Source organism: Neopelma chrysocephalum, unplaced genomic scaffold (assembly GCF_003984885.1).
Source record: "Neopelma chrysocephalum unplaced genomic scaffold, ASM398488v2 Primary Assembly neopelma1_82, whole genome shotgun sequence".
Lineage (NCBI taxonomy): Eukaryota > Metazoa > Chordata > Aves > Passeriformes > Pipridae > Neopelma > Neopelma chrysocephalum.
The window spans coordinates 5,038,411-5,066,156 of record NW_020897744.1 but is presented as its reverse complement, the minus strand read 5'-3'; the positions used below and the strand labels follow the sequence as shown (position 1 = coordinate 5,066,156).

The window sequence follows — 27,746 nt, the reverse complement described above, 5'->3', positions numbered from 1 at the left end:
CTTTAACAGCAAGGGGGGTGAGAGGAGGACAGGGACCTTCCCAACATGGCGGCCGGACGCGGCTGCCGCCTGCCCGCCCCTCTCAAGATGGCGACGCGGAAGGGTCGGGCGCGCCTGCGCGGCGCCGAGTGCGGTGAAATTCCTGGCGGGGGGAGCGGGAGGTGGCGGCGCTGAGGGCTCGGAGGAGGAGGGCGGCTCGGAGCCACAGCCGCGCTGCCCTGCCCGGGACCCTGCGTGCTGTGGCGGCCGGCGCCGAGCCAGACCCCCGGCGGGCGCGGAGCGGGCGGGCTGAGCGACGCTCGCCGCCGCCGCCTCTCGCAGCGCCAGGAGCCGCGCCGTCCCCGCCGCCGCTGGGACTCCCTCCCCGGGCAGAGCGAGGGAGAATGACGGAGCTCCAGTCCGCCTTGCTACTGCGGAGACAACTAGCAGGTAGCCGGACCGGCGGCGGACGGAGGGCGGTGGGTCATCCGCCGCGGAGGAGCGGCGGACGGGTGGCCTCAGAGGGGCCGCGGCCCACGGCGGGGGAAGGAAGGGGCGCCGGCTCGGGGAGGGGGCGGGCGGCGGTGTGTGTGTGTGTGTGTGTGAGGGGGAAGGGGAGATTACGGCCCCCCCTCGCCGCGCCGTGCCCAGCCGGGAGCCGAGGGAACTAGGCCGAGCGGGGGAGGGGGAGCCGGGCCGGCGATCGCTGCCAGGGGAGCCGGGGGAGGGGAGCGGGGCCGGCACGGCGGGGGAGCGTCCCCTCGGCCGCCCCCGTCCCGCCGGGGCAGCGCGGGGTGGCACCGGCCCCCCCAGTCCCGAGCCCGGCGGGGGCTCCCCGAGCGCTCCCCGTGCCCTCCCCTTGCGGGCCCGTCCGTCCGGGGCGGGGGGAGAAGGGACGCGGAGCTCGTCCCGCAGCGCGGGGGATGCGCGGGGGGACGTTTGGGGGTGTTTGTGAGGCCCCGCGGAGAGGCGGAGGAAGGAGGGCCCCCCCCCCCACCCCGGTACTCCGGGCCCGGGTGACCCCCCCGCTCTCGCACCCCTTCCTGCGGGGACCTGCGGTGCCCCCGTCCCGCCTCCCCGCCGTGGCTCCCCCTCGCCTCCCGTGCCGGGAGGGGGAGGCCGCTCTCCCCCTTTGTTGTCGGGAGGAGCGGCGGGGGCAGAGCACCGGGGCAGCAGCGGGATGGTTGGGGGTGGGGGGGCGGCGGGACCGCCGCGGGGGGACCCGCGGGGAGGGGCGGGGGGTCCGCCGGGGGCGAGAGGGCGGGCCGGGCGCGGGGGAGGAGGAGTTGGGGAGCGGGCCGGGGGCCGGGCAGGGCCGGGGCGGCGGCGGCCGCGGAGGGCAGCGGGGTGTCCGCGGGGTGTCCGCCGGGCTCGGTGTCGCCGCGCCCCCTCCCTTTGTCCCCGGGCGGGCGGGCGGCCGAGCTGGCCCGGCCCGGCCCCGCCGAGGGGACCCGCATGCGCGGGGCCGCACAATGCGGCTCCATGTGTGCGCTGCCACACTTAAAGGGGAACGCGCCGCCAGCGCTCCCTCCCTCCATCCCTCCCCCACTCGCACATGTCCCCGCATCCCCCGCCTGCTGCGCCCCCTCGGGACCGCCATCCCCTCCGGGGAGCCCACAGGTCCGCCCGGCACCTTGGGAAGAATCGGATCGCCTTTTTCGTCCCTTACGTAAAAATTGCTTCATAGCCAGATAAGGAAATGTGTGCTAGGTGTCCCTAAACTCGGGCAGTTCCAGCGCTGGCTGGAGTTGGCGGAGTAGCCATACAAAGGGACGGGGTCACTGAGTGGCACAGGAATTCCCGGAGGAGGATTTTGGCCTGAGACTTCAGTAATGTCGCTGAAAGCCTAAGGGTGGAAAGCAGCATTGTTAGCAGTAAGGAGGTGAGGTTGCATAACCGGGCACAGCGAGCTGGATGATGTGCTTGTGCGTCTCCAGCACTGTCTTCTGGTTTTAGTTGACGATCAATTTGAGAAACTTCAGTGTAGTTAACGACCAGCACAGGATGTTTTACTCCTTTAAGGTGGCACACTCGGAAAAAAAAAAAAAACAACCGAACAACAAAACCCTCTCATACTATGGCTAAAAATCTCATCCTGTGGCTGCACTCCTGAATATCTGCATGCACCTGTTAATGCCTTAGCAACTGCTGGAGTTGTTAGTGACATTCAGTGAGGTGTCTGCACGCTCAAGATAAGCTAAGAGTTCTAGGTATACCCTTACTACAGGAGCTCATGGCTGCATGTGACGTGCAGATTCTCTTTGCCATAAATGATCTGTTTAAGGAAGCAGTAGTGTGGAATAGTTGCTTTCTAACTTGATGAAAACGAGCATTTGGTAACCTAGAATAGTTGTTCAGCTGTCTGGAATTTCTCTTTTAACCGACTAGTTGTGCTTCATGAGAAGAAGTTTGACATTTAGCTGGAGTCTCTCAATAGTAAGTATTCAGCTTCTGCTGTACATTTTTTGACCTTGTGTAAGCACGGGGGGGGTTGGATATGTAAGTAGACTCGTAGCCTGTTATATCTGGGGGTTAACTTCTGTTTAATTTCTGCTCACTCTTTTCTGAAGGCTTCCTGTGTTCTGGTAAAAACTGGTGAGCTTTTCCAACTGTCCCTGTTACTGATTCAACTGTACTGACTCAAGTACTGCAACCATTTGCTTGCTCCATGCAGCTCTTGTGGGGTTTTTGTGATTTAAGTAATATTAGTGCCTTTGGTATGCTTTTACATGCATTTAAAGAAATTGAGACCATATTAAAAGTGATTGTGAGTGTGCATACCTAAGTGGGGTGAGTATTGAAGAAGAGTCTTGAACTCTTCCAAAGTCCTACGTGGAGTAAGTGACCTGAGAAATAAAATAGTTTCTTCCATGTGTGATAACTAAGTGACATCTGACCTGAGGTGCCCTGGGCTGACACTGGTTTTTCAGATGCCAGGCTGCTTGAAGTCACAGTGCAGAGGCTGAGCTTCATGATGTCTGGTCTTCCTTCCCTGCTGCTGACTGTCATCTTCCAAGTCTGAGCTGCTCCACTGTGTCCCTTTGTTTACACCCACCCTGCTTATTCTGCCTCAACCCAAAAATCAGCACTGTGGTATTTTTTGCCCTGGTGGGGTTGGTACCTCAGTGTCTCTTCTCCATGCAGTTTTTGCCTGTAGCCAGTGTGGTGAGTCATGGGGTTGTACCTGCAGGTGGGGTTTGGAGGACTGCAAACAGGCAGTGGATAGGAGTTCTGTGATCTAAATTAGTTTAAATTGCTCCAGATCACTCACTTGTGCTTCAATAATGCTAATTTGACAAGGGATGTGAGGTTGGAGCTGTTAGACTTGGAGCAAGACACTCAGAAGTGGAGGGAGGTTGCAGGGGCAATCTGAAACCCATATAATGGTGGAGCAGTTGAGGAATATAAAAATTCTTTAATTGTGGATTAGCTTTTTTCAATGCTAAGAGGAAAAAAACAATGGCAGGAGGAGGAGGAGGGAATGTAAAACAGTGGTTCTCAGAATGGTTCCCTATTGGTCTCCCGTATGCTTTGGTTCTTAATATGGTTCTTAATAAAGGCATTATGGGGAAAGGAGGTGTCTGTGGCAGCGAGCACTTTAATGAGCTGTTTTAATTCCTGAGCACTTTGTTAAAGTGCAGGTCAGCTGCTGAGGCTGCTTGGTTGTCAGTGAGACAAAACAATAGGTCTTATCAAAACAGCAAAACCTGACAACACAACCCCAGGTTGCTCCAATAAGTGTATGAAGACAGACTTCTATTTTTTTTTTTTTTCCTGGAGCAAGCTGGTTTGTATTGTTTTGTATTGTAACTTGAGCAGGGGACTGGGACCACAGCACCATATACACAACATGCCTCTCAGCTCCAGTGGCATGTTCTGGATGCTGATAATGCTCTCAGAGAAGGGACATTCAATGACAGTCACAAAATAAACTTCAGGTTAGATGTGGGTTGTTACGTGTTTGTTGTTTTTTCTCTCTCCCAAATTCTACGTGGCTTCACAGTGCCTTTGCTAATGAAATATTGAGCTGGTCACCAGGGAATTAGTAGCTGTTTTTATATTGACATTTGCTTGCCCCTATTTGGGCACAAGAACAATTCAAGGTAGTCAGAACTTTGGGGAGTTTTTATTTGTTTTCTTTTTTTTGTTTAAGTCTTAAGGAAGTGGTGAGTGGGGATCTTTGAGTACCAAAGTCACTTAGAGGGGTAGTCTAACTAGAGCTGAAGGATCAGATATCTACAGATACCTGTGAAACTAAATGCTGTTCCTTCTCAAATCAGCTTAATTGTAAGCTCTAGCAGCTTCTGGAAATATCTTGGAATGCAAACATATTTGTCTTTACCTTTGTTGGGTTTTTTTGTTTGTTTGTTTGTTTTGTTTTTTTAAGGAGAAGGGCACTTTCTGGGTTGGTAATAATGTGAAATAGAAACCATGACCTGTCCATTTTTTGCAGGCAGGGTGCAGGAAAAACTAAAAGGAAAAAAATGCCTCTGAACTTCAAAAAAAAAAAAAAGTCCCCAGCAAGTATGTAGATTGGTGTAGCATTGGGTTAGCAGAGTTCACCCCCCAGGGGAGGTGGGGGAGGAGAAACTCCGTTCTTTTTACAGCCCCAAAACTTTATGCTCTTTAAAAAAGAGGCAGGAGACAACAGGAGCGTGAAACTTCCCTCCCAGTCTCCAGAGCTGTCAAGCCCAAGGGTTTTGCAGACTGAGGTATTTCTCTGAATGCTTTTATTTCATCTTTCTGCCAAATTCTTGCTGACACAGAGACTTTGGAGTAGGCAGGCTTGTCTAGTTCCCCCAGCAGGCTCCTGGAGGGAGGACGCAGTTCAGTCGGGATCGCACAGTGGAACTCGAAGTGCAAGTTCTCTTTAACATAAACATGGAGCACTGGAAACAGGAATAACCGTGCCCTTGTTGGCTGCACTTGTGCTGGGTTGTAAATAATCTCCAACTTAGGATACAGAAAAAGCCACAGTAATATTTTTCTCAAACATGAGAAACATGGCATTATTTCGGTTTAGAGTGTGTACAGCTCCTGTTTCAAAGCAGAAATGCCTAATGAAAAATTAACAAGTTGGAAAACTGTATTAAATACTTAATGTGACAGTTCAACAAATTTTACTTTTTTGTGTGGAAGAACCTTGCTGTGTAACACTGAGCTAGTTGAATTTTTGGCAATTACGTAGGATTTACTGTTTTAGAAATATATTTGAGTAGTGAATTCTGAGGAAATTGTGGAGTTAAGATCATTTTATACATCAAAGCTGAGATGCATCTCTCGGGTGGCTGGTGTATAAAAATCCCACTTCGTTTGTAGTTGAGTACTGGCTTACAGGAGGTTTGTCTACAAGACAGTAATTTGAGTGGCACTGATCTCAAGTATTAATTTGGTGCTAGATTGCCTATTAGCTCCTCTGGGAAGGTCTGTTCATATGGTCAGTAATATTCTCATTATCCTGAATAATTAAGACTCTAAGATCCTGTACATCAGACTTAGTATTTTAAGTGATACTGAAGTTATAAAACACCTCTGCATATTTTTTTTTTTTAAGGACTGGTTTATATTTTTGATGACCATCTATCTTGGTTGGTCTGATGCTTTTTGGGGTGCTTGGGTACAGCATGTGTGTACCTCTCACCTTAACCCCCTGGCAGTAGGGTCCCATTATAGCAGATAACACAATCTTGTTTCTTGTGAGGTTGTGTTGACAGAATCATCAAAGGTCCCTTGCTCAAGCAGACTTGATAGAAAATAAAACTTCTAAAACACAGGCCCTGCTCAGACTCCAGTCACTGTAACAGCACAAACAGCCTGAATTTCTGTTGTGCTGTAAATAATGATGAATGTGACTAGTGGCAAACTCTGCTAACTACACGTTAGCTTTTCAAATGTTCCTCTTGCAGAAAGAATCTTTCAGGGATGTTGGCAGTTTTGGAAAGTGAGGTTTAGCTAAACCTCAGAATGGAAGAGCTTGATGACTCAACCAGTTGCTCGAACAGGATGGAGCAATAACCTGCTTCATAAACTTACTGTAGCTGCCTCTTCAAGGAGTCACAGCCAGTTGGCTCTGCCTGGGTCAGCTTACTAATCATGCAGGGAAAGAACTAAGCTTACCATAAATTATGAGTGTTCCTTCTCTGTTCCCCCCAAACTGTGAGTTACACCAAAGTGTGGCCATACCTGGATCTGGCAATGAAGTGGTTTCTTCCTGTTTTGTTAGAGAGTAGTGGAATGGGAGAATACTTCTGGAGATCCTGTGAAACAAGGAGCAAAATTAATACCATTTGAGAAAATACTTTCCTTAGAAGAATTCCTGCTTTGTTGATAAGATCTTTATTTGGAGATGTTAAATCACCCAAATCACAATTAATGGTCTCGCCTTGTGTGATTGATGGTGATTCCATCTTATGTGTTTAAAGAGTTATTTGCTGCAGAACTGCAAACTGAGGATTTGTTGATTTGCTATAAATTTCTTGTTTAAGAAAAACAGATCTGGGATGAATCAAGTAGAGTGAATGGTCTTCAGATAAAACCACAGGTTGTAATTATAACTGATTCTACCTTGACTCTTCTGTGTCTCTTTGAGATGTTTTTTGTTTGATGCAAGACAGACTTGGAACATGTGTATGTTCAACTAAGACAGGATTACTTGGTCCCTTCTGTGGTTGGTACAAGCTGTTTTTTAGTTCCCCCAAAGCCCCATGGTAACCAGTCTGAAAATAAGTGATCTTGGTAGGTAAAACTTGTTTGCCTCAAATAGACATTCTGCTAAAGTTTCTTCTTGCAATGTGTTCAATGCAACCTCAGGTTTGATCTAAAATACTCCAGTTTGTTCCCAGCACAGAGATTGGGTTCTAACGAAGTGGAACTGAACCGAGAGGTGGCTGCTGCTCTGAGAGTGTGAAGTAACCAAGGACTAAAATGAGTGTGCAGAGTTGGGTGCCTGGAGAAAGAAGAGCAGGTGGCTTGGGTGAGGAAGAGGGCACATGACTCCTGAAACTTGTACTGTCTGCTTTTTGTTCCAGCGTGTGGGAACAGAATCAGGGTGACACTTCACATGCAGGGCCGTGCTATCACCCTGCTGCACCTGCTCCGTGCTTCAGTCTGCAGTGGTGTGTGGATATCTGTCAGGAGCTGGCCTTGGGCAGATCTTGCACTTACAGTCTCTACTAGGCTTGAGCCTTAGGCCTCCTTCCAAGTGTAAAATGTTCATATTTCCTTCTCTTTCCTGCTCACAGGTCCAAGGCGTATCAGCTGGAGCAGAGATCAGATATCCAGACCTTGTAGGAACACTTAAGTACAGCAATCTAATTGAAATAGGGTTCCATAAAAATAACTGCTCTCCTGGGCAGGAGTGTTAGCAGTGCTTATACAGGGTTAGAATAATAGCAAAGACTTTTTGATAGGAGCCCTTTGTGAAGGTTTTCGTGTGCAGTCTGTCCTGTGTGTGGTTTGTTAGGGGGAAACCTATTTCCCTGCCATCATCACAACACCTAGTAGGCCAAGCTGGCTGAATTTTTTTTTTTTAGCTGACTGGCACTTGGTGCTGATCTAGATGGTGGTGCTGTCAGGAGTCATTTAGAGAAACGTCTTAAAACAATTCTGAATAACAATGTAGCTCAAGTTAGGTTATGCAAACCTGTTATTCATATTAAAAACAAGAGAGAAAACAAGCTGGAAAATTGTCCTTGACTTGCAACACAATTTAGGCATATGACAAGGCAAGCTCCTGATGAACTCCTCACATCTCCCTGTGGCACCTTGTTGCCAGAGAGGCTTTCTGGTGGATTTCTAGTGGTGTTCTATTCTTGTCTGTAAACCACACACGTCCTAGAGCTCTTGGCTCTGTGCAGCAGTGCTGTTTCATGAGCAGTGTGCATGTGACTACTCAAAAGATACTTGGATGGAGGTTTTTTGTAGCATCAGTCTGTTGGTAATTTGCAAATAGCTGTTAGGAAGTTAATTAACTTCTCCTGTCCGTGCTAAACTCAACCACGTTAATGGCTCTGAGGATGGCCCCTGTCTTGCCAAATTCTAGCAGTTGTGCACAGTGGACATCTGAAGCTTGGAGTTGTCCTTTGTAGGTGAGAGAAATAAGTGCATGTAGAGTGTGATTCATGTGACCTGTTTTTGACATCTGCCTCAGGATGAGATAATTACGGAGTCTCAGGAACTACTTATCCTGATAAGATCTCTATTGGGTGCTGCTGAGAGTGACCCCTCTCCAATACAGACAGATGAGGTACCCCCTGAATACTTGTCTTGACTCTTCAGAGTGGAAAGAGGCATCAGACCCTGAGGACAAAGGGAAGGTGGCATTTCTGTTCCACTGAGTGTGAGAGATGGATGTGGCCCTGTGCTGCAGTTGACTCTTTATGGGCAAAGCACTGCATGTTCCCTGCTGAGATATTTGTTTCCTTTTAGATGTGGACTTCAGAATCAGGGTTCTTCCAGTCACTTTTCTTTCCCCTCCCTTCCTCATACCACTTCCCCTTAAAATTCAGACCTTACTGGGAATGGTTTTGTTGTGGTTTTTTAACAGGCTTATTGAAACTGCTTTTTAGCCTGGGTGGTACAACTGGGCTGGATTCTGGTCCCATGGGATACAGAGCATGCTTCTAGCAGTCCAGTCAAAAAGGGCTCTTCAAGAAACAATTTATCTTGACTTCTGCCAAAATTACATGACTGATATTAATTTGAACGTATGTTTTGAATTTACTGCTGAAAACCTTAATTCTGGAAGCATAACTTTCGAAACTTTAAACACCACTATAGAATTCAAAGGTTTTCATCAGTATATTTTCTATTTCCAGTGATTTGGGCAAGAAAGGAGCTTGAACACCACCTTTGTTTTGAGAGAAAAGGCTTGGGGGGCTTAGTAGGCACAATGTGCTCCACAGTTACTTAAGCTGTTGAGTTCAGACATTTGTTGAATGGCAAATGCATCAATGTCTACTGGTGTCCACCTCTGTGGGCCTAAGGGGTTATGGGGAACTCCTTTAGAACCAAGGCAGTACCAAAGACCTGCAAGCTCCTGGTTAGTGTGTTAAGACTCAGTTTTGAACTAAATGGCTGACCTGAACTTCCAATTGTCTGTCTTCAGGTATGCCAGGACTCCTGTGAACATGGAGGTACAGAACACACAGAATCAAGAAACTCAGTTCTTAGCTTAATTCTAGAATAATGTGACACTTTACTCATAAAAGAATTCCAATCTCTACTAAAGTGTCTCTGGTGCCTTAATCCTCAGAGCTGTAGTGCCAGTTCCAGGAACTCCTGCCACTTCACTTCGGGCCAGTGCTGCTGTCCACTTGTTTGCAGAGCTGAGCTGTGGCCATGACTGGGAGTTTGATTGGAAATAAAACCAAAAATCAAACGAGAAGCCCCCAACCTTGTCCTCTGTCCTTCCAAAACCTGCTTCACTGTGCAAATCCGTGGAAGACTTTGTGGGTGTAGCTGAGGACATGGCAAACAAAGCAGCACACAAAGCTGCGTAGAACTGTACTGAGATGCAACTTGCCTGTTAATGCTAATTGTGCAACCCTCCCTGCAAATTCTCTGAGCTGAGAGGAGAATTTGATTTGTGGAAGTCTGAAATGCTGCCCTTATTCAGCGGGGCTGACACATGGAGCACTGGAAATTAGTTGCCAGGCTAAAGCTAAGAGTCAAATGGAAAGCTGCTGCTGAACTGGTTGGTAGAATCTCCTCTTTGTCTTTACTGTCTCCTCTCTGTCTTTACTTTTTGTCTCCATCCAAAATAATTTCTATGTCCTTCTGAGACTGAACCTGTTCTGTCTTAATTGCTGTTGTATTTGTCACTCCCACGGTGGCTATCAGGAGTGTGTGCATATTTTATGCTATGTTTTGTCTGAACTTCTTGGATGAGCTTGTGGAGCAAGACAGAACATGATGAAAGCAGGTAATAGGGAGAGCTTGGGGAATACATCTGTACAGGGAGATCATGTTACTGTATCATCTCAGCCCTGGTGCTCTAGAATCAGGAAATTACAGCTGGGTCTGCAGGCAGCAAAGTCTTGGAAGTCATAAGTGACCTCAGTTAAGTAGAACTATATGAAAGTCGCAGTTTGGGATTCAGACAGGAAGAGTCTGGGAAGAGGTTTTTCAGTCTGAACAGTTGTTAGAAGCTCCTGAGGCTAGTGTTGAACCTCACAAAAAGCAACTAAGGCAAAAACAAGCCTTATGTACAGCAGACAGAAAGTGCTGCTGTGGCCTGCTTGTTCTGAGAGCTGGGTGAGCCAGCCAGGTGATTTCTCCAGAAGCCTTAGCCAGGCCTTGGGCTGTCTGGTCTCTGGCTTGTGTTGTACTCAATCCACGGGCTGCACACAACTCAACCACTGTGTAACTTACTAAAGAGGCTGCTGTTAAAAATAACGTAGAAACTTGGATTTTTGAAAGCTTTGTGCCGTAATGTAGCTTAAAATACCCTGAAGTGTTCCTGGGCAGTGGCTGGCTGGGGGAGACGTCAGGCTGACAAGTTTGGATGCCGGACATAGCTGCTCCATGGAGCCGTGGGGCTCGTTCTGCTTAGTCACTTCTGTTGATGCTGCTTTGCTCTGGGATTGGTGAAGGACTCCTGGCTTTTACAAAGACAGTTTTAGTGAGTGTGGGAACATCAGCTTGGTGGAAACTAAACCCTGAAACTGGAAGCACAGCTCATGGTTCTGTGTTGGCTCAGGTTTAAGGCAATGGTAACTCAGTTCTGCTTCAGTCAGAGCTAAAGGGACACTGTGTTGTGTGGCAGATCGTGTGCGAGGGGAGCCATGGGACCTTAAAGTCTCTTCTGGACTTAACTCTGTTGGATTATGGCCCTTGAGTCTTCCTCACCTCCCAAATGAGGTCTTGGATTTAATCCCAGGTTCAGGACTGGGATTAAAGGAACTGCATGTCTAATTTTTAAGCAGACACAGGGTTCTGTTCCAAGTATGTTGATGCTTGGCAGCTGTCCAGGTGTGTGCTGCTTTGGCTGTCAGCTGCTGCTTGGTCTGCAAGGGGCTCTACCTGAAACTGCTTCTGGACTGAGAGCAAGAACTTATTTTTTCTCTGGGTAGAAAAATGTCTGTTACATTAAACAATCAAAAACACAGAAAATACTGGCAGAAATACTAAACCACAGAGTGTAATATATACTAGTAGCAAGTAAGTGGCACTTACTTAGGCATGGGCTTGATGGAAATGTGTTGATGGACTCATTTATGTTTAAAAAGTACAGGATATATTTCGCTAAGCAGGAAATCTCAAAGAAAAAACGTTGGAAAAAAAATGTGGAGTGTTCCAGCTCTTTATAGGTGTTTGGCTCCTCTGCTTTTCTGGGACCTGCAGGGCAGCTCTTCAGCCAGGCTTTGGAGAGGACCTGCACCAAGAGCTTGTTCCCCCTTTCCCTGCCTGGAGGCAGGAATTGAGTCCTTTGCTTTCTGAAGGATGTCCATCATCTGTCTGTTTGTCTGGCAAAGCTCCTGTTCGGGCTGCAGGGAGTTAATGGTAGGGAGGGACTGATGGACACAGGGAGCAGGTGTCCCGTGTTTGGGAGTGCAGGAGGCTCTGCTCTGGCCCCTGCCTGGCACCAGCCCCGTGGCACTGAGCAGTGTGTGTGTGTGTGTGTTCCTTTCTTGCCACGTTTGCATCACTGCTTATTTGGGATTTTGGTGCATGGATTTCACCACTGTCTGAGGCTCAGCTAGTGAGGAGATAGGCAAGAGACAGGTGGTACTTCAGTGACCTTTTCTGATGTGCAGCACTGACCATATCCAGGGAAAAAAGCAAAACCAAACAAACTCTTGCCTTGTTGGCATGTTTTAATGAGTAGCAGCTCTTGGCTGTCCATGGTAAAGCAGCCAAGGATGATGTTTTTCATGTCCCAGTGCAAAACTTTCCTGTGACTTCCTTTTTTGTCCGATGACCAGCCCCGATGTTTAGTTTAGCAAAAATAATCTGGATGGAAAAGCTCATTTTTAACTTGCCTCTGGTAACTTGGTAACTCCAAATACCTCTCATGGAGAAGGTGGGTGAGCTTATGGCCATTGTGTTACCTCAGAGTATTTCTGCAGGCAGCAGCTGTTTGAACTGTGGTTCAGAATTGCTGCCATGGAAGGAAAACAACCTTTTCCCAAGCAGAGACTGAGGCCACCTTCTAAAAGCAGTAACGTGGGCATTTGCTTTATAGGCAACATCCACTAAGCAAACTTCTTTAACTGCTTTGACTGAAGATGTCTAATAACTGTCCCTTTCATGCAGTTTAGATGTTTTCTTAAATTAATTAACAGTTGGCACCAGCAATCTTATTCCTTCTCCCAACGTCCCTTGCACAGTCCTAGGTATTAGTCAGTGTAAGAGCTGTCTTTCTTTGGGAATAAGTGCATGAAAAACATTTCAAGCTACTTGAGGATAAAGTTATTTGAGGCTGAGACAGATATAAAAAGAAATTAAAATAGCACAAATTAAGAATTATAAAAAAAGTGTATGTTGGAATGCTTGAAAATAGTGTGGCATATTTAAATAGAAGAATGCTGATTTTTTTCTGTCAGGCTTCTTCAAAGTTTTTATCACTGAGAAGCGATAACTTGCAAACAATAAAGAAGCTAAACATGAGCAGCTTGACTTAGAGCAGTTCACACAGAACTTGGCATAAATCCTTTTCTCCCTGTGGAAAAGCAGAAATGAGGGGACTTGCATTTCACAGGACTCAAACCTGGTATTTGCACTTTCTCTTGACTTCTGTAGCTGTTACGGTGGATATTCTGTATTACAGCACTAATATAATACCTGAAAGGATTATAGAAGTGTCCTGAGCAGAGATGGCTTTTTTGCACAAGCAATATTTTTTTTTTTTCAAACGAAATCCTGCTTTAAAAAGCAGGTTATGTTCAACTACTGGTGTGGTACTTTTAATATCCCATGCTGAAGGGATGTCTGTGGTAAGGGGCTGGTGAAGTTCTGGCTAATGTGGAACACTTGCTTAGTCTGTCTGCCCCTTCTACCTCAAACTGAAGTCACTCAAGCTTGTGCAGCTGTTTCCCCAAAGTTTCATAGGTGCCAGAGTGTGAAAACAGATTTGCTTAGTGGAGATGTGGCTGTGCTGTAGTTTTGGGGTTTGAAGCTTTGTCTTGGTTACAGACCCTGTGATGTCACCTTTTCATTCAGGCATTGTCCAGAAAACCATGGTTTGGTTCAGTAGCCAGGTCTTTGTCCTGCACCTTGGGGAGTGGGTGGTTGACCTCACCTGGTGACTAAAAGCCTCTGAGTAGCTCCCAGGAAAACTCCTTCCAGTGCATTCCTTGGGACTTTAGCACTGAGTCACGTTTGGATAAATTTGGCTCTGAATTGTCAGTGACCAAGCAAAGCTGATATCCTGGTATCTGCCTCTCCAGGACTTTGGTCCTCCATGTGAACCTCCCTGTGTGGATTAGGGCTTGAATTGATTCTTCTTGCCTTTTTTAACCATGATTTAAGTAGTTCAGAACTTCACGGGCAAACAGTGTCTGAAAACTTATGGGCAAATCAGTGTGGAATTAACAGTAGGCTTTTCTCCATAAAATTGAGGTTTGCACTTGAAGTTCCTCTGCCTGTACCTGAGGACATTCTAAAGCCCTCTAAATTTCAGCCTGTAATGCTGAGGGATCTACACAAAATACAACTACTGGGTTTACAAAGTGGGAATATGTACACAAACTGGGCTGTGGAACAGAATAGCGAGGGCTGTATAATGTAATTGTAAAAGCAAACATCACTAATTTCATCTGGAAATTACTGGCCAGTTGAAGGAATAACTTTTTTTTTCACCTTCCCCTCTCCTAAATACCCAAGATCTATCAGGACTGTTGCAAATGCTGTGTGAAGAATTTCAATTTGGCATCAAATGGCATTTGAAGTAATTTTTTTACCTGAAGCTGTCAGTTAATAGATGTTCTCCCTACCCCAGTTGGATTTTAGGAAGAACTCTTTTGAGGTGTTTAATTCCAATCTCATGTTTTCTCCTGGAGCAGGCTGAAAGCAGAAACTCAGTGGAGTCTCCATCTAGGTCTGACCTCTGCATGGCTGTTGCCAGAGAAGCCTCTATCTGGCAGTGGTCTGTACACTCAGAATCCTGTATTGCTTATCACTAGTGGATATAAAACTGTGAAACAAAAGGAAAAATAAAAAACCCACAAACACTGAACAGCAAAACAGCTTATCTTCTGTGTTCTCTTCTAGTAGTTCAGAATATAGTAAATCATTATCTCCAGAATTCACTGGCACAGGTCTCAAATGCTTTCAGATTCTGGGGAAAAAATCATTTAAGGAAAGTAGGATGTTACTTTTAAATAAAAACACAGCGTGACTTTGATCTTCTGTTAACATTTTGTGGAGTTAAAGGTAGACTTTGTTTTAAGCTGGCTCCTCGGGGTTCTTACAGTGTGGCATTTTATTAGTAAAAAACCTGTTTCTTGGCTTAAACACTTGTTGGTCTCTAGTTTAGGAGACCATGTGAGTTACTCTGGCCCTTCTGCTCCTGCTTGGATAGTTTTGGAGTGAGAGCTGGGCTCGGCTTAGGCACAGGCTGGTGTGTGTGGTTGGGAGCTGAGGGAGCTCACCCAGGCCAGAAGTCTGTAAGTGCCAAATACCCTGGGGTTTTTTGGTCACGTACAGAGGCATGAGCAGAACAGCAAATGCATGTCCTAGACATCTAAAGTTACTCTGAAATTTCTTTTTCCTACACAGAGCTCAACAAAAATCCAGTGGAAGGATTTTCAGCGGGCTTGATAGATGATAATGATCTGTATCGATGGGAAGTCCTTATTATTGGTCCTCCAGATACACTATAGTAAGTACTGATACTTTGTAGAAACTTAAATAAACTTGGCTTTACTAGTTCTAATTTGGTCTAAGTGAGTAGAAGATAACCAAAATCTTTGTGCTAAGTTAGGTAATGCTGTTCTGTTACTAGCAAAATACCTGTAAATAGCTGGATTTGCTCTGGAGAAGTTCTGAAGTGCTTTGCTCCCCTGGGAGAAGGCAACACTGATCCCTTTGTTCTTGTATAGAAAAGAGAAAGAATGATTGTCCTTAGAGGCAGCTGCTGTTTCCTTTCAGACATAAGCAAGGCAGGTAAAATCCACTCCTTGCTGTTCCTGCAGGGAGGCAGGAGTTCAGGGTGAAATCATTACAACTTCGTGCTGGTGATGCAGGCAAATATTCCAGCTGATTTAGTTGGGGGAACTGCACGAGTCCATAGAGCCTCAAGTCCTGTCATTTTGAGATGGGAGAACTTCCAGCTGTGACCTGGAGTACTTCAGGGGGATCATCTACCCCAGCTCCTGAGAAACATTCTGTGCCCAGGAGGGATCAGCTCAAAGTGAACTCCTGAAGGTGAACTCAAAGTGAACTCCTGAAGATGAACTCTGTTCTCCTTCATTAGGCTCTTGCAGTGGTAAATTACTGATACAAAAAGCCCAGTGACATTTACTTGAGGTCACTTTTGGTCCCAGCATGAAGTTGTATATCTCGTGTCTGCAGCCTTCTGAATAAATACTTAAGCCCAGTAATCAAGTTGCTTTGCTTTTCCTCAAGCTCATTACACTGTGATTCTCACATCTTTTATGAGATGATTTCTCCAGCTTCTCTTGACCTTTTCTGAACAGTCTTGTAGTGGTTCTGTTACATTCTCATGGCCATTTTATAAATACTGTCAGTAAAGAAATGCTGCTTCTAACTGAACATCATCTTACGGGCTAAAAATTGCAATACTATTTTTTTCCCCACTTCATTAGAGTCCTGAGCTTTTTTTGAGGCTTTTTAGATAAGAAGCTCTCTTCTGTTCCAGTCCCCAGTTGCTGTTTTTCAGGGTAGTATGGGACTGAATCCCTCCTCCCTGGCCTGTTTGGTGATGACAGTGGAACATAATAGTTAAACTTCACCAGTTTTCAAACTTAAGTCTCACTCCTGTTCCCACTTTATTTATTCTGAGTTTACTTTCAAAGACTTCAGACTCAGTGCATTACTCTACTGACAGAAACCCCCTTTATCAGGAATATTGCTAGAAATGGCACTGATCTCCCTTAATTGGCAGCTGTACTTCATTAACTGATTTCTAATGGATATTCAGTTTAAAAACTGTGTTTGTATGCAGCTGATATGGGGCAACCAGGGATGCCCTACAGTTTTAGGATCTGCTTCTTTAAAAAGGGAAAGAAGGACCTTTTCACTTTGAAAAAAAAGGATTTAATTGGTTTGGGGCTATCAACAAATGTAATCTAACACTCCTTTGTCTTGACTGTTATAGATGTTAAAATAGCCCAGTTTCTGGAATTCTTCCCCTTCCCAGGATGAGAGATTCTTTGGAAACTGCCTGCCTTTTCTAAAACTTGTGAAAAATGACTGCTGTGGGTTCAGATCCCCTCAGCTGCTTCAAGGGCCAAGTCACTCAGATCTAGTGATTTTTGGGGTTGGGTTTGTGGTTTTTTTTTGAGACACTTGCTAGAATTGCACATCTTTGGTTAGTGGTGGTAAAACATGTCATTTTCCCAGTAGCTTGTGGGCTTTGGGGACTGGCTCTTATCTACTTAATAAATACAGGAAAAAAATTGGCACTGAACCGTTTTTCTACACCAATTGTTTTGTCTGTGTGGCTGCCGAGGAGCAGCTCGTCACACACACTGCACATCCTGTGCCACCTTTGGAGGTTTATGTGCCACTTTTTGTCATCTCTGCCTTTGCGATTGCAAATTCTGCTACGAACTTCAATTACAAGAAATGACAGTAACAGAGCAAATGCTGTTGTAGTAGTTACATTAGCAAAGTATTCCATCCGTAAAGCTTTCCACGTAAAACAGGCCCTCGCATTTTTCAAAAGGGGATGTTCCTGGCCTGTAAATCCACATAAAAACTGGATGTCTCTTGTTTATTGTTGTTTTCCAGTTGAGTGGGTAACTGTAAAGCAGAACACCTCCCTGTCATGTCTGAGTCCCTTTAGCTTAGTGTGGAAAAGGTGGCATTGGAAATTTGTTTTTTACGTTTCGTGCTGTAGACACAGCTCTAAAGCTTTCAGTAATTTTTCACTGGGGCTCACTGCTGCAGGCTGTGACCACAAAATTTGGTCTCTAATGGAAGAAAATGAGTGTCAGCTGGGCTGTACTTGAGAAGGGCAGTTATTGGCAATATTTTTTTCCTGTTAATAAATGTACTGGGTGGAAAAATGTAAGTTGTGATTCCAGATGGTGAATTCCTTGGCAGTTTTTTGATGTTTTTGGGTGGTTTTTCCCCTCTGGAACATCATCCTAGTTCTAAAAAAGATAGTGCTGGGGAACTGGCAGTATCTTGTGAAAGGATCTTCTCAATCTAGAAACTCTTTGCATTGCATATGGAAGTGTTGGTACTGTTAATTACCAACATGTTCAGTTGTGTGAGGGGTAAACTTAGAGCTTTTGATACAGCAGTAAGTTCCAATCTTCAGCTTAAGCTTACAAGAAACTCTACTAAGATATTTTTGATTCCCCAGTGAAGGTGGTGTTTTCAAGGCTCATCTTACTTTTCCAAAAGACTACCCACTGAGGCCGCCAAAAATGAAATTCATCACAGAAATCTGGCATCCAAATGGTAAGAAATGTCAAAGTTTCAATTTCTTTTTGCAGTTAAGGACTAAAATGCAGTGAAGATAAATGGGTACATTTCTGTTCTTGTTAGAAATATGAAACTCTGCTTTTACTTTGCCATCTTCACTTAATAAAGAAGTAATAACCATGGCAGATTTTTTTAATAGGGCTGCTCTGAGAGCATAAAATACTCCTAAAGTATTTTCAGAAGCTGTCGAGAGCAGCTTCTTGCATTCTTGGTAACTGTTCAGGGATTTTTTTTTTCCTTAATTTTTTTCCTGAGTGCAAAATTCTGGTCTGAGAAGCTTGACTTCTGGAGCTGCTTTTTGTTATACCTTCAAGTATTTCAGCTTTCTATTACTGACTTGGCAGTTCACTGTAGAGGGCCCAAGGTTGTCCTCCTCTGGGGAAGCATGAAAGGAAATCACAGCATCTTTTAGTCCCTCCAAAGGAGACTCCTCCTAATGTTTCATTTACCTATGGACTGCTGGACATAGATGGGAAGGTAAAATAAAATGGGAGATGGTTTTACTGGGAAGGAGAAATGCTCTTCAGCCTCAGAAACTGTCGATGTTGAAAACTGGGAGGAGAGCAGCACAATGTTCCCATCGTAAGGGACGGGGGATATTTTGATGCTGTGGCAATTTCAGCTCTGGAAATACCAGAGTACTTGTCAGGCACTTTCTAATTCCAGCAGTTTAAATCATATTCCAATATGTTCCAGTGATATGCTGTGGAGAAAAGGTCACTCTCTAGTTTGCTGAACTTAACAGAAAAAGCTGGAGTGGAAGCCTGTCAAAATAAATAGACTTGGAAGTTGCAGCATGGTTAGAATTGAGTTCTCCCTCCCCGTGTGCCCTCTCTGCCCGAAGTCCAGGGATCCTCAGACTTCCCCCAAGCCCTCTTTGTTACAGTTTGAGCTCTGCAATGGTTAATGACTTTCCTCTTGTATAAAGTGTCCTCCCAACCATGTTTGAGGCTGGCTGGGGTGAGGATGAGCAGTTCCCTGACTCCTGAAGGGATGCCAGGCTGTTGTTCACCACTGAAATATTCCCCCTTGTGTTCTGCAGTTGACAAGAACGGCGATGTCTGCATTTCAATCCTTCACGAGCCCGGGGAAGACAAATATGGCTATGAAAAACCTGAGGAACGCTGGCTTCCCATTCACACAGTGGAAACCATCATGATTAGTGTTATTTCTATGCTGGCAGATCCCAATGGTGATTCTCCTGCTAATGTCGACGCAGCGGTAAGACTTTGCTTGGACTGCACATTGTCTTGTTGTAGAGACCTTGCAATGGAGCTTTGTTTCTAGTTTGATAAACAGTACAGTGACTTGGGAAGAACCTTTTATACTGCAGGCTAAGGTTGTCTTTTTGTTGGGAAATGCAGTGATGTCAAACAGAATCGACAGCCCTGGGAAAGTTCCCTACACCTCTCTGCATCAGTTTTCCTGTCTCATGGATTCTTAGAGCAGTAGGTTTGACTGTGTAGTTCTGAGAATGCACTTGAAAGCTTCACTGGGCATCTGGCCTTCAACTCTGGAGGAAGGGTTGTCCCCTGTAGACTGGCTAAAAGCAAGGAAAATGGTCTGATTTATAGTCAAGAGCTGGGGTGAAGCTGCAGTTGTTGGATGCAGGTGTTTGATGCAGCACAGTGTTTGTGCAGCCTGGCCTGTGCTCTGGGGGGTATGATCACAGCTATCAGCTCTCTAGAAGAGCTGCTTTCATAGCAGAATGACAATTAGGCTGATAAAGGTGGTGGGGAGGGGAAAAAGAAGTCTCAGTTCTGGAAAGGTGTAGGGAAAACAGCCTTCAGGCCCCAATCATCCGAGATACACCACCATGCTTTCCTTGGAATTACTCTTAAATTGCAGTTCAGCAGTGACTTATGAGTGCTGTTCTCTCTCAAAAGAGAAGTTCTGGGTCCTGTAACTGTAGGAGTGAGGAAAAGGGAGATGGGGATTGGAAGTTGCAGAATTTCCTACAGGAATGTTAACCTGCTCTGTCAACCCAGCTGTACCTCCCCAAAGTGGGTGGGAGTTTGGTAGTTTCCTGGAGCCTTTGATCTACTATGTTGTATTTCCAGAGGTGGTTGAGCTCTGCTGAAAAATCATCCTGGGAACAGACTCATGTGGAACAAATTTAATGGGGAGAAAACAGAAAACAAACCCAAAGTTGTAGTGAACAATATTCTCATTTAGCATTTTTTGAGTGTTGGACCTCCCCTTCTTGTGTCATGTTACTGGTAGAAACAGATACCCAGGAGAGACAGACATTTTCTGCTGGCAAACCTGAGAGCACTGGGAGGAGCAAGTTATTAATGAGATGCTGAAAGTGCAATTAGAATCCCTCAGTTCCCAAATTCATGCATGTTGAATGTAGTTGCCCTAACCCTGGAGAAATCAGGTGTTTTTAGCTGTCCTTGTTACCTTCCTGACATCACAAGCTTTTTTATTGTGCCCCACTCTGACAACTATTTCAGGAGTGACTTCTTTTTTAAATTTTTTTTTCTTTTTTCCTCAGAGAAGTTAGGTACAAATTGAATTGGTTTTACCCAAATCTTAGGGCAAAGGTTGAAAATTAAAACAGCATTTTTTGTAGCCCAGCTTGAAAGAACATAAATCCAACTCTGACTGTGAAGACAGTACTGAGGCATCACTTTGGATGCTAGAAACTATTTTTCTGCCTATGGTATGAGATGTTTCAAGGAACTTTCAATGTGCTGCTTGAGCAGCTTGGCCTCTCCTGCTGGATTGTAGATCTCTTCATATGAACCAGAACATACTCATCAGGGTAATGAAGAATCAGCAGCTCCTGTGTTTACTGCAGCAATAAAATTTGGCAGTTACTAAAAGATACTTTGTCTGCTGTGATTAATTTCTAGTTTTAAATAAATCTGGAGAATAAGGTGTTAGAGAGGCAGTTCAGGGCATTACAGGAGCAGGGGATATAGTTGCCTCCTGGAAAAACGAACTGTGCACGTTGGAGTCTCTTGGAGTGGGAGAAAAATGAGGAACAGGAACCTGAATAGATATTTTGAAAAGCAAACAGAACAGTTCATGACCTAATATAACATTTTTAGAGACGTAGCTGTCAAATTGGAAACTTCACTCGCTATTCAAGTCGGAGCACTTACTTTATAGAACTACAAATATAAAAAGTAGAAACAAAAACTAAGGCTCTGAAGCTCAGGGGGCACAAATTCAAAGCTTTTCTTGGCCTTAAGCCACCTTGTGTGAGCTGTCCTGTGTCCCAGTCCAAGGAACCAAATGCTTGCTGCATGAATTGCTGAAAAAGAACAAATTAATTAGTAGCCTTATTTGTGCTTTCACTGGGAAGTTGAGATGTGCTGGGCTTTTCCAGTGTGATTTATTGACTAAGTGAGCTTGGAGGTGATAAATGTGTTAAGATATGCCAGTTATCCTAATCTGTTTTGTCACTACAACCTTCACTCTAAGCAGGGGGTGAAAAGAAAGGTGGTGTGTGTACTAGATTGCATCAGGCAAAACGATGGGGGGGTTTGACCCCTTCCCTCACCCCTGCATTAAGAATATATTGCTTATATCAGAGACTTAAGACTGTGGCACTTCATGGAATAAGGGGTTCTTTGTGTTTTCCCAGCCCTTCTGACTGTGGGGCAGTACCCAGCACGTCAATCTTAACCACACCTGAGGCTCCTGTGCTTTCATCTGAGCTCCTCATGAGCCTGGCACAAAAAAAAAAGGCAATCTGGCTGCACTTGCTCCTGTAGGTTTTTGTGACACCTTGATGTGTGCATCTCTGGATCAGACCTACCTCTTACCTCTCTTCCTGTTCATCTTTATCTTTGCTCTTCATCTGAGCAGCTCTGAAATGAGATCCCCGTCCCAGGGAGCAGCAGTGGCTGAGCTGAGTGTTCTCTTCAGGTCTTTCTCACAGAGCCAGGATCTTGCAGCCATATCTAACCAGGAGGTGTTTGCTTTCTAAGGACACTGCTGTGCCTCTTCTGAACACTGTGACTTCTGTGTTTCTGTCCTGCAGTGTCCTGGCTAGACTGAGAGGGAGTTGAAACTGTCCTAAAAGAAAAAAAAAATCTCAGAGTTAACTACTGGCTTCACAGTACCTTTTTCACCACTGCAGTTAAAGATATTATCTCTAACCCATAACAACAGCTTGTGGTCCACAGTTTGAGTTTGCTGCTGCTTTGCAGGCTGAAGTAAATAGATTTTAGTGTAGCCACCAGTTTAGTCTTGGAGAATGTGTAAAATTCAAAGCTCCATCCTCACTGTCTTGTGAGCAGCTGGCACTGAAACCCAGAGCAAGCTTCCAAAAGTCCTGAATATCCCAGGTTTTCAGTGATTGTAAGCAAATTTAGGTGTTGACTAGATGGCTAATGTCTGAAAGCATAAAACACCAAGAAGCTTCCTAGAGCTTGTGCATTGTTGTAGGACTGACATCTGAAAGCTGTCTATTCAATTACAGAAAGAATGGAGAGAAGACAGAAATGGAGAATTTAAAAGAAAAGTTGCCCGCTGTGTAAGAAAAAGCCAAGAAACTGCTTTTGAGTGACACTTATTCAGCAGCTAGTAGCTTCACTTTTTTCAGGGTAAGTATCCTCCTCAAGCCAAGCCAAGCCAGTTACCTGAGTTGAGGTTTTTCTGCCTGAGTGTTGCTGAACTATTTCTCCCCCTCCCAAAAGCAAAAAGAAAACCCCAACCCTTTCTTCTCAGCTGCGTGGCCTCAGTGGAGCTCTTTGGCTGTGTGCAGTGCTAAAGACTAAAAGAACTGAGTGCAGTTGACTTCTGCCAAAATTGGGGAACTTCTCTTGTGCTCTTGCACTTATGCTGTTCAGCAGTTGAACTTCTCTTTATCAGAATTCATCCTGCTTTATTAAGAGTGCTCAGAGGTTGCTGGAGCTGTAATAGAAAGGGGGAATAATTCTTTCATGTTCATTATTGTGAAGAACACTTGCAAAAATCTTTTAAAAGCATCTTAAAAGTCTTGCTGTCTCAGGAGTTGCAGTTTATCTTGCATGTTGCATGTAGGTTTTAAATAAGACTTCAGTGTGGTTGTTGGGAACCATTCAGAAGGGTTTGCTTCAGGAATTTGCTACAGGAATTTCAGTGCAAAGTCTGCTGGCACATCAGAAAGGATCAAGCTGAGATGTTGACCATCAGTAATATCAAGGAAGGTGATGTTCTTTTCAGCAGCCAAAGAAACCCCAACATTTTTGCTGAGGAAGGCTTGGGAATAGCTTCAGACAAACAGCTGTGTTCTGCTTGGAAGCTGAACTGTGGTGTTTCTGAGGGCCTGGACAAGTTTTGACCTGAGAGCAGCTGACGTGATATTTGCATTTTATGCCACCCTGTTAAAGAGCTTCTGACTCAAGATACTTACTCTAATTTGCACAATCACATCTCAGTTTTAATGGGACTTTTAATAACCTCTTGTAGAAAGCTCTGTATTAAAACATGGCCTTAAATCCCTGGCCTTTGGTCACTTTATCTTTGCTATGCCAAGGGAAAACTTCCTCCATGAGCTAATAATTTCCCACTCTTGCTTTTCAAAGCAAAACAGAGCTTCACGTTGAAGCTGCCTTTTCTTAATGGTTGGTTTGGCAAATGAAATTTGGCTGGAGAAGCCCAAATCCGTATTCACTGGTTATCTGCAGCATATATAACTCACAGGGGCAGAAATATGGCACTGTGTGTAGTTCAGAGGGGTTGTACTGACTGAAAAAACCAGAAAAGCTGACTAAATTCTTCTGCTAGTTAGTTTTTTTTCACCATGGTTGTACAGGAGAGAGTTCCTTTCTTACCCTTTTGTAAGCACTGAGGGGCTGGGGGAAGGCTCCAGCTGTGACAAACTGGTACTGCAGGATCTCTTCTCTGCAGAAATGCTTTGATGGAACTTTCTTCGGTGTAGATAAAGCATGAAAAATGCTCAATATTGATCAAAAGACTAAGCAAAGGAACGGAATGTCTTGTACAACTGCCTGTAACTGGAGTGTAAGAACTGTTAGTGCAGCTGACTTTTTTTTTCCTGCGTTGGAGAAAGGGAGTAACTGTGAGTAACACTCCAGAGTATCCTTAACTAACCTCAGCTCTGTTGCCATGTTGAACTTGGCCATAGTGAAACAATGCTCGTGACAAATATTTTAAGTAATGCTGTGTTGCTTTTTTGGAAGGCAAAAGCTTTTTCTAAGTCCTGGTGACTCCTCCCAAGTGAGGGATGGGCAGGGAGCTGGATGAGAAGGGGCCATTCCAGCTGGTTTCAGCCCAGTGCAGTCTGACTGGGGGCTGTGGTGCCAGTGCTCCCTGGGCACTGCTGTCCCATTTGGGACCCAGCAGCCACAGTCAGGGATGCACAGACCTGTCAGTGATAAATCTGCACTGCTCAGCCCTGGGTGTGAATAATCCAGCCTTGACAAGCACCATGAACAACAGGAGCCTGAAGGTGATAGTTGAGCTTGGATACACAATGTGCTGAACTAACTCCAGTCTTTCTCAGGTGATGAGTTTGGATTTATCCATCTCCTGCACAGAGGTATGTAAAGTTCTTAAACGAGTAACAGTTATCCTCTTGAGCTTGAAACACTAATTAACATATTGGCAATAACTGAGGGTGATGAGAGGTTTCATTTTAACACCTGTGATTTCTTTGCAGGTCTCCAATTGAGAAACATGGCACTGTTTTTTTTCCTGCACTCTACCCACCTATTGCTGGACTTCTGTTGTTACAAGTTGGCAAACACTGGCTGGAACTGGGCTGCAATAAAACATGCCAGTTATCAATGCTGACAAGAGCCTAACAAGTGCCAACACAAGATGATTACGCATTTTGAAATCTAATGAACTGCTTTAACCTTCAGGAAGAATTGTAAAGATGTGTACATAGCACAACATGATCCGGATAATATATATACTGTTCATGTACATCCACAAATACACATTGTACCAAATAATGCTGTCAGTAGTTAGGAATAGAATTGTGTAAATTCTAAAGATTTTAGCAGGTTTTTTCTCTCCCTATTCATTGTTTCCTATGAGTTTAAAAAAAAAAACAACCAAACAACAACTTGTGAAGCATGTCAAACTAAAAACAATTAGGATAAAGTTGTTTTTTTGGTTTTATTTTGTTTTTTTTTTCCCCTCCCACTTTAATTTTCCTTTGACCCACTGAGGCTTAATTAAAATTTCTCGCTTATTAAAGTTTAGTATCTTTTTTTTTTTTTTTTTTTGGTTTTTGGAAATATGCTCCCTTTTATTTCCCCCCATCAGAACTTTAAAATTTTCCTAATTAAACCCTGAAAGGATTTGCTATCAATTACTTGTGTCTTCTTTTATGATGACCTTTGTAGTCTCAAAGGTGCTTTATTTTTTTTTTTCTTCCCACCCCTTTTTTAAACCCAATTACTCCTCCTTCTTGAATTGGGTATAGCAATAAAACTGGCCCTGGAGCACCCTGGAGCAGCCTGAGGGATTTTTAACTTCCAAGGACTTGAGTGCTTTCACTTGGAAGTTCAGTTGACTAAGTTAGTCCAAGATAGGAATGAGCTGCTTTTTAGGGGTGATATTTTTGGTTTGCCTTTTTCATTGCCTGTTTGTGGGGTGGGGGGTGTGTGTGTGGGGGAGGCTTGTTTTTTCTCAAGGTTGAGTTCAAGCATGCACATCTGTAGGCTTTCAAATGACTAACTTCTGGGTTTGCTCTCAAAAATAGTTTCCCTCCTTCCTTTACTCTCTTCTGTGGCCCTTCATCTGCTTTGCCTTCTACTCCAGAGTTTTCCTCACCTAATGTACAAAGAAAATTACGATGTATATTTTCATGTAATTTGATTTTTGGAATTCTGTCACCTGTAGTGAGTTCTTCCAAAATATAATTTTTTCCAATAATAATGTGTCAAACTGGCTGTCTTGAGTATGGAAATAGGAGAGGTACTTGCAGTTGGAGCCCAACTTACCTGAACATCTTCAACAACACCACACCAGCAAACACTTGAGGAATTTGACATGCTGTGCTTCATCTTCAGTAATGAAAGAGCAAACAAAACACACCTTTCTCCCTCTTGTAACCATCTTTGACCCTCTAGTGAGCAAATAGTAATCTCAGAGTGGCAAGAGTTTTCCAAGCCTTTTGACTAAGGAAACTTTTATATAGAGAAACTTGAAACTACTTGACTGTTTTCTTTTCACAGACCAGCATAACCCACCAATAAATCAAGAGTTCCAGTGCCAGAGTCAGCTTGTAAGAAGCCTTCAGTCCTAATTTGCTGGCTGGACTTCATTTCATGTTGCTGTGCAAGATGCATATGCTAAAAGGCTCATATTCCAGGTTTTGTGAGGGGTGGGCTGGGGTGGAAGGAGGTGACAGTTGTTAATGGGGGGGGGGAAAAGGGACAAAAAAAAGCTATTTAGTGTAAGAGGATTTACAAGGAAAGGTATTACTTCCTCCTACAGGTGGTTTAGATAAACATCAATATGTTTAATATCCACATTTACATATTTGGGAACTAATTATTTTGTGAAATCATTAGTTAAACTTGCTGTTAATTGCCTAGCCTGCTCCTGTGTGTGCAGCACTTCAGAGCTACTGGTGCCCAGACACCTCAGCTGATTTGAATTCCTGTCTGAGCACTTGCCCAAAATGGCTTGAGAACAGGTTTCTTTTCCACTTATTTAAGAGTTGGGACTGTGCAGAATTTCAGTGGCATGGTGCCACTCTTTCCATAAACAAAACACTGGGAAGAAGCTGCTCTTCCTACACCTACCAATGGATTTCTTACCCCACAGGCTGCCCTTCCCTTTCCACAGTGTATCAGGAGCTGAGAGCAATTCAAGGTAATTCCTGCTTTCAGCAAGTTCAACAGAGTTCTGTTTTGTCTTCCTGAGTAACAGAGTTCACCACAGACTCCCCTGTACCTTCACAAAATAGTTTAAAGCTTTATTTCTGTTTGCTCTCCAGAATTGCTGCCCGTTTGTTCTTTAGGGGGTACGGCTGGAAATGTTAGTGTTGCATCAGTGCTGTGGAAGAACTGGGAATTCCACAGCACTGGAATTCATTCCCCTCTTCGTAAATTATTCAAATACATGTTTGTGATTCCCCGTGACCCAGATATTCCAAAGCAACATTCCTGTGGGACACTGTTAAGCTGTCCAAGCTGCAGGGATGGCTGATGCCCACTGACTAAAAGAAAGAGGCAGCTCAGGGACTGCTGCCAAGTGTCCAGGTTGTAGGAATCCTCTGGCAGGGATGGAAATGGCCTAGTTCACTTTGCTGTGATCACAGTTGGCTGTTTGTTTGTTCCTGCCCCACATTAAAGGGGCACAAGCTGTGACTTATTGACAAACCAGATGGGAACAGCACTGAGGAGCTGCGGTGTGGACAAGGAATGTGAGGATACTTGGGGAACAAGCAGGTAAACAAAAAGCATTACATGGTTTCACTTGCCCCAAAACCTTGTGTCTAGTTTGGATTGTCCAGGCTGTCATGTTTGTGCATCCTGGGTGCTCAGTTACACTGCTGAGGTTCTCTGGGGGCTCCTCATCATGGCTGAGGTTTTGAGCTGATTTTTCCCCCAACACAGTGACCTGTGTTCCAGGTAACACTGTATCACTGGGGGGGAAGGAAAAGCATCAAACATTAATAAATATCAGAGTAATGTGGCCATCCTAATTCCCTTTTTGTATTTCTCTATGCTGCCTCTTATGCATCAGAGATCTCCAAAAATCAGAAGGGCTGTTGAGCTGTCAGGGTAAAATTCCTTTCTGCTGTGATGCCTAGAAAACACTGGATGATCAATAAAGGGAAGACATGAATTCTGAAGTGATTAGAAGTGTATTTTGGGTTTTGGGAGATCGATGGGGGGTGGACTCTGCTGTGTCTGTACCATCTGGTGCCCTGCTCTTGGGTCGGTGCCATCCCTGCACACAGAGCAGCACCTCGAGTCTCCTTTCTGCATCTCTTCAGAAGCAGCACCAGTGATTCCAAACCAGAGGCTGTTCAGGGTTTAAACAGAGACTGTCATATGACACTTTCCTGCCCAGGCAAATCCTCAGAGGAGATTGTTGATTCCCCTGATGCAAAACATGGCAGTAGTATGAAATCTGATCTCTGTTGTTACTGAGAAATTAAACTAATATCTGATCAGGGAGCAATAACTGTTCTCTCCAATTCCTCAAGATGATCAGTGGCACCATAA

At 44.7% G+C, this 27,746-nt stretch overlaps 1 protein-coding gene across 2 annotated transcripts; it reads left to right on the top strand.

The window, feature by feature from the left end:
- Nucleotides 1–137: 137 nt before the first annotated feature.
- Nucleotides 138–25,440, top strand: UBE2G1 (ubiquitin conjugating enzyme E2 G1). Of its 2 annotated transcripts, XR_003535469.1 has the most exons (7): nt 288–429; nt 14,698–14,800; nt 17,474–17,571; nt 18,638–18,816; nt 22,031–22,154; nt 24,059–24,094; nt 24,215–25,440. XR_003535469.1 is itself a non-coding variant. In XM_027690815.1 (6 exons), exons 1-5 carry the CDS (start codon nt 384–386, stop codon nt 22,115–22,117), a joined length of 513 nt encoding a protein of 170 aa, XP_027546616.1. In that variant the 5' UTR covers nt 138–383; the 3' UTR covers nt 22,118–22,154; nt 24,215–25,440. The 2 variants fall into 2 exon arrangements, 1 of the variants encoding a protein (XP_027546616.1); XM_027690815.1 differs by lacking the exon at nt 24,059–24,094 and having other exon boundaries at nt 138–429.
- Nucleotides 25,441–27,746: the final 2,306 nt, after the last annotated feature.

Coding starts and splice junctions, on each gene's coding strand:
- UBE2G1 (XM_027690815.1), top strand. CDS start 384: ATGACGGAGCTCCAGTCCGCCTTGCTACTGCGGAGACAACTAGCAG. Junction 14,801..17,473: donor GGTCCTCCAGATACACTATA/GTAAGTACTGAT, acceptor TTGATTCCCCAG/TGAAGGTGGTGTTTTCAAGG. Junction 18,817..22,030: donor CTGCTAATGTCGACGCAGCG/GTAAGACTTTGC, acceptor ATTCAATTACAG/AAAGAATGGAGAGAAGACAG.